General features: G+C 40.3%; 1 protein-coding gene across 2 annotated transcripts in view; it reads right to left on the bottom strand.

Annotated features, from left to right (window-relative positions):
• Positions 1 to 2,457: 2,457 nt before the first annotated feature.
• Positions 2,458 to 9,252, bottom strand: part of LOC129438723 (immunoglobulin superfamily member 11) — a 90,453-nt gene continuing 83,658 nt past the window's right edge. For both annotated transcript variants that reach the window (XM_073863534.1, XM_073863533.1), the window contains 5 exons: positions 6,644 to 6,851; positions 6,349 to 6,504; positions 3,406 to 3,528; positions 3,170 to 3,317; positions 2,458 to 3,087 (listed from right to left, as the gene is read on the bottom strand). In XM_073863534.1, the coding sequence (XP_073719635.1) occupies positions 2,607 to 3,087; positions 3,170 to 3,317; positions 3,406 to 3,528; positions 6,349 to 6,504; positions 6,644 to 6,851 (1,116 nt within the window). In that variant the 3' untranslated portion in view covers positions 2,458 to 2,606. The remainder of the gene's footprint in view (positions 3,088 to 3,169; positions 3,318 to 3,405; positions 3,529 to 6,348; positions 6,505 to 6,643; positions 6,852 to 9,252) is intronic.

Raw genomic sequence — 9,252 nt, 5'->3', positions numbered from 1 at the left:
TATAAATTGGAGTCAGATAATACTTTAACCATAGAGGTCAAAGAAATAAATTGAAATCTAATAAACGGAATGATTCTTTCAGAAGCGCTGAAGAAAGCGAGAACACGAAATCCCTTCACCACTCCATTGGTGTTCCGTCGTTGGGACGGTGGGTGGCTCCTTACAATCTTATAAACACAGATAGCCACTGAACGCTGCAACGGAACAGGACCGCAACCGCAAAGCGATAAAGCCGGACTCGTTCCTGAGTCCAAACGCACATCGGGCCGAAGCCGTTTCTGGTCTGTTTTTCGGGGTTGTTGCGGATATGTGGCAGCGCCAATTCAGCACCGATCCAGCACCGCCTGATCATCAGTATCGGCTCAGATGCGTGTTCCAGATATGGACCAAATCAGTGTCAGACACAGCTAATGTCTTTTGGTTACCTTCGGAAAAAGTGATCTGGGCCAGATCTGTAAAATGATATAAATACTGAACTGATGGAAATTCGATGTTTAAGTTGAAACCTCTATCTGGCACATATCTGGTTCACAATCAGAAAACGTCTCTAAGATAGAAACCAAGGCAAGGGGCTTAAAACGGATCCGGGACAAATGTAATTGCTAAATGAAACTTTTAAAAGATAAAATCAGGTCAATTTAAATTTGATGGCATGAAGACGTGTGAATAAAGTTGGTACAGGGTCATGTTTACCTCTGTGTAGCAAAAAAAGCATTAACCTCATTTACAATGTATCTCTCTTTGGACTTTAGTAAGTTCAAATCTACAGGCGGTTCAGGGACTTTCCATGGTGGAGTATCAGTAAGTGGTATTTTGGGACAGAAGATTTTACTGTCCATGCAACATTCCTTATAGCCCATATTCTGCTCTTCCATCCAATACTGTGTCTTCCCTCATATGAGTATTCCCAGCACTCCTCCAATACTTTGAGAGTATGGTGATTATTTGCTGATTGTTAAAGATTTGTCCAGCATGTAATTGCCAGTTTTTCCCTTCTAATATCTAGAGGCATCTCTCCCATTTCTACTCCAATTGCATCCACGGGGCATGTTTTAACTGCTCCACAACATATTCTTAGTGCTTTGGATTGAATTATATCTAACTTTTAAGGTAAAGAATTGGTTGACGAACCACCCTGCTGAAATAAACAATAAAACCATTACAGAAAATTCTAATGGTTTTATTGGGCATTTTATTTGTTCTTATGGAATATGGCACAAAACACACTACAGTGTAGTGGTTTTTGTTGGTCTCTAATGGTATGTATTGGTTCTACTGGTTCTGTGTATTGGTTCTAATGGAATATTTATTGGTTCTAATGGAATATGGCCCAAAACATACTACAGTTCTAATGGTTCCTATTGGTATTTTAATGGAAACCATTAGAATTTTTGTAATGTTTTTTTTTTTTTCAGCAGGGCATACAATACATCCATAGCACGATTCGTTCTGCGCATGCACGTAATTATAGCATAGGCAAACTGTCAATCGCTCTCGCCAAACCGACAAGTGGTTACCAACAAACTGACAAGTTGAATATGGTGCTTTATATAGGGAGACATCTAAAACAGGACTAAAATGAGAAACACAAGTTAGGGACATACAGTATGCAAAACAATTACACTATTATGTTTAAAATTTGCTGTTTGAACAAACAATGGAAATCCTCCACATTTAAAGCCATTAACTGCCATAATTGCATCCACATAAGATGTCATTAAACATTTCTAAGGAGACATTGAATAATAAAAAATCACAATTTAGATTTGGGCAAAAGAAAGTTTTATTCACATCCTATACTACAAGTCATTAAATTATTTACAGTTTAAAAAAAAAATCAAAGCAAGAAATAGACAAAATAAACAGTGAGTGTTAATATCTTATTTCAGTATTCGTTCATATAACATACAGAAGAATCTGAATCTACCTCCTCTGACAGCAGCACACAACTGAAGTGAATTTCCACTGATGAATCAATAAACTTTAGAAATCATTTCATACTCTGAGCTTTTTCCGACTCCATATAATACCTACACTATTCATTAGATAGCTGATCTATTTTATATCTGTAGTGTTTTTAGAGGTAGACTACGGCTATACTGTCAGTAGTGTTGAATTAGGATGGTTAAAACAGATCTACAGTAAGACTTTTCATTCAAATGAAATCAAACAGATATGAGGACGACATTGAGTTTCAGTGCAAACTTTTTGTGAAGTGAAACTCAGTAGTAATACTGTCTGAACCAAACTCTCCAAATTAAAGATCGAGAGAGAGAGAGAAAATTATTCTTGCTTTAAATAACACACTTTTTCCTTTTCCGTTCCAGTGTTACAAAGCAGTAAAATTTACCAAAAAGTTTTGATCTGATCAAACAAAGCATCATGCACATTCAAATATCTTCTCTGGAGGTGACAGGGAGGGAGAAAGACGTCATTTAAGTTTATTTGTCACTCGAGGGCCTTCAGAAAATTCAGTTTATTGTCAAGAATTAAAAAATTAACAAAGCAAACAGTCAATGAGCACAAGGTGTGTTAATGGTGATGTGGATCAGTTTTAGTTGGCATCAGCTGAACTCGGTTATAAAACAGTTTGATTTAGTCAGATATCAGACGAGTGACCCAGCTCTGCTCTGGGCGGGCACCATGACTGGCACGGCTCCCATGCGCTCCAGCGTGGCCTGACTCACGGCGTACGAGTGCGTGTGTTGCTGCCCGTGAGTCACTGCAGGCGTCGTGGTGACGGTCGGGCGGAGGCTCAGCGAGCCGTTACTCCGGGTCATGACGGGTGGGGAGGGGGCGGAGTTGGTGGTGACCACCAGTGTCTTGGGTGGGGGTAGGGTGTGGCTGCCGTTGGCATAGGCGGGGCGCGGAGGGGCGTTTCCCGCTGTGTTGGCCCCGCCCGTGAAGGTCTGTCGCGTGTCGCCGTTGTAACGCGTGTAAGAGTTGGTGTCGTAGTTTGGTTTTGGGTTGTGCCAGTAGCGGCTGTTGTAGGTGTTGGTGGACGTCAGCGTGTCGTTCTCTGAAGACGAGGCGTCCGCGTTGAAGGCCTTAACTGATGAAGATCTCTTTGGTGGAAGATCGTCCTCCCTGAGGATTGTGGGAAATTATCATTTATGATCATCATGTACAATTAAATTGTTGTATCAATAGATTAAAAATAAAGAGTCACCTGATCTCATTGGGAATTTCATCTTCCTCATATTTATTTTTATTTCTCCAGTAGAAGAGCGTGACCAGCACCAGCAGACAGCAGATGATCACAGCCAGAATGCTCGTGGCAACGGTACCGGCGATCAGACCCACACTCTGTGTCTGAGCTGTGATACAAGAGAGAGCTGTGATCAGACTTCATATCTGATCATGTGACAGTGTTTGTGTCTGTAATGTCTCTCCTTACACACTTACGTGCTACAACCTGCAGGTTAAGGACACAGGTGCTCTTTCCTATGATGTTTGACGCAGTGCACTGATACAGGCCGGATGTGCTGGTGCTGATGTTTCTCAGTGTGACGCTTCCCTGCATCTGATCTGAGAACAGCAGCATAAGTAATCATAAACACTTAATTCCTTTGCAAATTCAGCACACACATTTAATTTCAATGCAAGTTAAGAATATTGAGGAAACTATTAATAGTTTTATATCATTTCTAGCAATGCTTCCCAAACTGTGGTTTGTGCCCCCCGGTGGGCTGTAGTGGTATTGCAGTGTGGCAGTGCCTTGGGCTGAATTAAAAATTATCAATTAAAGTCAAGTGAATTTGGTTGATTTCACTTTGATGTCATATGTAAAACAGTATGCAGTATTATGGATTTACAATATATTTTGCATTTGATATTAAAATCCACCAACTTCAGGTGAAACTCAAACATGGCCAGTAACACGCATGTTTCTTTAGCAGCTAATGTTTGACGCATTGAACATTATTACATAAATTGAACATAAATTATTTCCTATCACTTTGCATATCACATAACACTTCTCTGTTAGAGCTCCTCACAAAAAACAAATCTCCAACATTACATTAACAAAACAAAGCATAAAAAAGCGCACGTTACAAATACATTTAGGCCCTGTTTCAAATGACACCCTCCGGACTTGTGGACTTCCTCAGAATCTACACTTTGATAACATAATATATATAGTGCAGACCTAAGGGACCTTTAACTCGAGTCCATGAGAGTCGTATTTAGGGACAGACTCGAGCGTCACGCCGGAAATAGGAAAAGAAGTTCCCTAATAGTGTGCACTCCTCCTATCCGTCGTCTGATTACTCTTTCACAAAGACTTTTGAGTTGGTAAAGTGCGTGAAGCCTGTAGCAGTGTGGGGTCCGCCAAGAACCGCATCAAGGATGTAAAGGGGGCGCTGATGAGCACACTTCGGAGCGTAAAAATGACAAATGTGACACCCTACGGACTCATAGACAAAGGCCCTGTCCCAAATGGTGCACTTCATGTGGACTTTCGTTCTCATGGCCTTAAATTACGTGCACTCGCTTAGTCTACAAGCCCGTAGGTTGTCCCATCTGTCTGTTTTACGATTCGAAGTGTGCTCATCAGTGCCCCCTTGATGCGGTCTTCGGTGAAGCCCTCACTGCAGCAGGTTTCGTGCACTTTACCATCCCAGAAGTCTTTGCGAAAGACCAATCAGACCAATCAGATGACGGAAGGGAGGAGTTCACACTGACGGGCAACTTCTCATCCTACTTCCTGGCGTGATGCTCGAGTGTGTACCAAAATAAGACTCAGGTGCACCCACGTGGACTCGCATCAAGAGTCCCTAAAGTCTGCACTCTATGATGTCATCAGAGTATAGACTCTGAGGAGGACCACAAGTCCGGAGTGTGCCATTTGGGACCAGGCTTAAGGAAGCATGCACAATATAAGGCCACAAGACCGAACGTCCACATGAAGTGCGCAATTTGGGACAGGGCCTTGGGTGTATATAACTTCATTTGGCGACGCAACAACTGCGTGCATAATCCGCTTGTCGGCTGTTGCTTTTTAGCAGCACGCTTGGCTATCAGCACCCACATACCAAACTTCTGACGCATCACAAAGTTTAACACTGACCGAACCCTAGCCTTTGCATTTATGTGTGCGCTGTTTATTCAAACCCACAAATTTAAAGTCATTAATGACACTTTATTTATTCATAAATTGAACTTTTGTGTCTGTGGTGATGAGATTAATTTTTTGCAACAATCGTGAGTAGATAATGACGTGTCCTGCATGAAATAATTAAACGCTTCGCGTCGGACCCTTGCACATGATTTTATTATAGTAAAATTATTTACTATAATAGATAAGAGTTTCTATACCACATACTACAAATATATTTTTAAACAATGGTTCCTGTTGTGAGTTTATGGTAAATTTGGTTTAACTGTAAAAAAATAATAAAAATATGAGGACCTGAAAACTTTTAGTAAGTTCTTGATAGGTCTCGCCCCCTCTAAAGTTTGGGAAGCTTTGATCAATATCACACTGCAGAAAAACTGTAATAACACAAATGATCCTGTAGGTGGCAGTAGAGTTGTAGTTATCTTTAGATCTGAATTTGAAAACTGAATTTCTTTTGAAGATATATAGAAACAATTATACAAATAAATATTTTGTCTTTCGCTGCTTAGTTTCTCATTATTGTTATAAATATAAAAATGTATATCTATATAATACTTTATGTAAAAATAAAAATGCTGTCTTTAGAATAAGACTACTGTAGTGTCACAATGCGTTCTGTAAAAAAAATAGTTATCTTGTTATCTTTTAGGAGTACAAAATGACTTCAAAGCAGTCATCAGCTAAAAGTCCCCCAACTACATTTGATGTGATGTTGTAGTCTTATTCTAAAGCAGCTGATGTTTCGTTTGGACAGAGCAGGTAGAGTAAAGTCACATCATTGTACTTAAAGGGATAGTTTACCCAAAAATTAAAAATCTGTCATTTTCTCATCCTCATTTTGTTGTAAACCTGTATGAATTTCTTTTATTTCTGATATACACAAAATAAGATATTTTGAGAAATGATGCACACAGCTGATTGTAACGATTGACTTCTATAGTAGGAGAAACAAATACAATGGAATTCAGTGCATACTGTGGGTATCTGTGTGCTTACCATCATTTATCAAAAAAAAATGTTTGTGTTCATCAAAATAAAATAAAAACTTAGGTTCAACATGAGGGGGGCGAATGATGACAGAATTTTCATTTTTGTGTGAACTATCCATTTAAACACACACAGTGGACCGGGACGGGTAGAAATGACATCACAGCATGATTCAAGAGCTGCAAATTTACCGGTGAATGTGGGACAATATTGAATTCCCACAGGCAGTGGTTTAGTACCTTGCATGGCATTGTGGGGAAGTTTGGGCACCGACTCGAGTTTTTCCCAGGAGTAGACGGGTGTGGGGATGCCCTCCTCCGAACCACACAACAACATCACATCACTGCCAACATCAAGCGAACCCTGAATACGACAGGACGGTGTGGACGGAGGAACTACAGCATACACAAGATATTTGAGTTATTCTGATTTCACAATTCATACAAAAAGTTTACACATACTATGCAAAGTTTACATTATATACTACAGAAACAGTAACACTGGTATATACAGTAGTTTTTGTATGTCACTCACCGAGCACAGTGAGGCCGATCACGCCTATATTTCGTCCTCCACGGTCCGGCAGGTTATTTACCAGACACTGGTACGTTCCCGTGTCAGACAGCTGTGTGTTATTGATGAAGATTGAGGCACTTGTGCTGGGCATAGTGGACACGAAACCCACCCGTCCGTTCATGTGATTGGCTAAACTGAAGACCTGACCACCCTGATAGATGATCACCTGTGAGGAGACGCAGAAGAATCAAAGAGTCATATTCAAACAAAGTGAATCATTACAACAGATTCAATCGACAGGGGTTTGTTATGTGCTGGGCTATCTAGGAAATCAATGCAAGTATAATATTGCACACAGATACACACACATGTACATGCCTACAGATGTAGACACACACACACACACGCACACACCTGCCCTGCTTGTTCAGTCTGACCCAGAGAACAAATGAATCTTCTGCACTAATTAACCCACAAAAGCAGAGTTCAGAACAACAGCTGCTTGACACACAACATATATAGACAAACAACAACACACACACTCACTCACTCACTTACAGTACACAACACACATCCAAACAACACCAAACACAACATACATGCAACACATAAACATACAGAACACAACATTCAAGGTACACCCACCTAAAGGATTATTAGGAACATCTATTCAATTTCTCATTAATGCAATAATTCAATCAACCAATCACATTGCAGTTACTTCAATGCATTTAGGGGTGTGGTCCTGGTCAAGACAATCTCCTGAACTCCAAAGTGAATGTGATTTAAGCAATTTTGAGCGTGGCACGGTTGTTGGTGCCAGACGGGCCGGTCTGAGTATTTCACAATCTGCTCAGTTACTGGGATTTTCACGCACAACCAGTTTTTGGGGTATACAAAGAATGGTGTGAAAAGGGAAAAACATCCAGTTTGCGGCAGTACTGTGGGCAAAAATGCCTTGTTGATGCTAGAGGTCAGAGGAGAATGAGCCGACTGATTCAAGCTGATAGAAGATCAACTTTGACTGAAACAACCACTTGTTACAACCGAGGTATGCAGCAAAGCATTTGTGAAGACACAACACGCACAACCTTGAGCTGGATGGGCTATAACAGCAAAAGACCCCACCGGGTACCACTCATCTCCACTACAAATAGAAAAAAAGAGGCTACAATTTGCTCAAGCTCACCCAAATTAGACAGTTGAAGACTGGAAAAATGTTGCCTCGATTTCTGTTGAGACATTCAGATGGCAGAGTCAGAATTTGGTGTAAACAGAATGAGAACATGGATCCATCATGCCTTGTTACCACTGTGCAGACTACTGGTGGTGGTGTAATTGTGTGAGGGATGTTTTCTTGGCACACTTTAGGCCCCTAAGTGCCAATTGGGCATCATTTAAATGCCACGGCCTACCTGAGCATTGTTTCTGACCATGTCCGTCCCTTTATGACCACCATGTACTCATCCTCTGATGGCTACTTCCAGCAGGAAAATGCAGCATGTCACAAAGCTCGAATCATTTCAAATTGGTTTCTTGAACATTACAATGAGTTCACTGTACTAAAATAGCCCCTACAGTCACCAGATCTCAACCCAATAGAGCATCTTATATAGAGCTTCATGCCCTGGATGTGCATCCCACAAATCTCCATCAACTGCAAGATGCTATCCTATCAATATGGGCCAACATTTCTAAAGAATGCTTTCAGCACCTTGTTGAATCAATGCCACGTAGAATTAAGACAGTTTTAAAGGCAAAAGGGGGTCAAACACAGCATTAGTATGGTGTTCCTAATAATCCTTTAGTGAGTGTATACTGTGCAATATGCAGTAAGTTAATCACAAGTATTTTACAGTCTGTTTCTGCAGAGAAAATCATTAAAAACATCAGAGCTCATATTACAGCAGTGCAGTGTTGAGCTTCATATCATTTACACTTCTTTCTCCTCTTCATTAAACATCTGATCGAGCTAAAAATGTGACTTTATAACCTTTAAACGTCATTAGCAAAAACTAAAAAAGAAAGATTTTCATGATTCACTTCAAAATAATGCACAGATATTTGTCATGACTCAAAAGATGTTGAGATCTATGTCAGCAGCGTGTTTGTGAATCTTTACAGAAACTTCAGATAGTTTGTGCTGTCGTATCCCAGCATGCGTTGTGTCCGAGATAAGTACAAGTTATGTGAAGTGTGTAACATATGTCAGATTTACATTATGGACACAGATTCAGCTGTATGTGCTTTAATCTGTGTTCAGCTGCAGATTAAGACTCGCAGCAGACGTACAGATGTGTATAGATTCATAAATCCCTCAGCTCTGTGCATTCTCAGTTCATTTCATGCAGGACATACATTCAATTCTTTATAAAAACTATTTTACATATTGATTTTAATTCATAGACATCTTACATTATGTCTGAACACTAAATGTGTATTGCAGTGAAAAAGAGATCAAGCAGTCCAAAAAAGATCAATTCCCAGATACTGATAAAATGCACTGTAAGTACGTCAAATGCATGGATGTAAAGTAAATGTATGTGGGCGGGGCATAACGTAGCTGGCAGAGGGAGGGGCTTAATAAATGCAGATGACCATCTGTACAAATCGGATGACCTGCTTTC

This window comes from Misgurnus anguillicaudatus, chromosome 24, assembly GCF_027580225.2.
Source record: "Misgurnus anguillicaudatus chromosome 24, ASM2758022v2, whole genome shotgun sequence".
NCBI lineage: Eukaryota > Metazoa > Chordata > Actinopteri > Cypriniformes > Cobitidae > Misgurnus > Misgurnus anguillicaudatus.
This window is presented reverse-complemented; position numbering and strand designations above follow the sequence as displayed.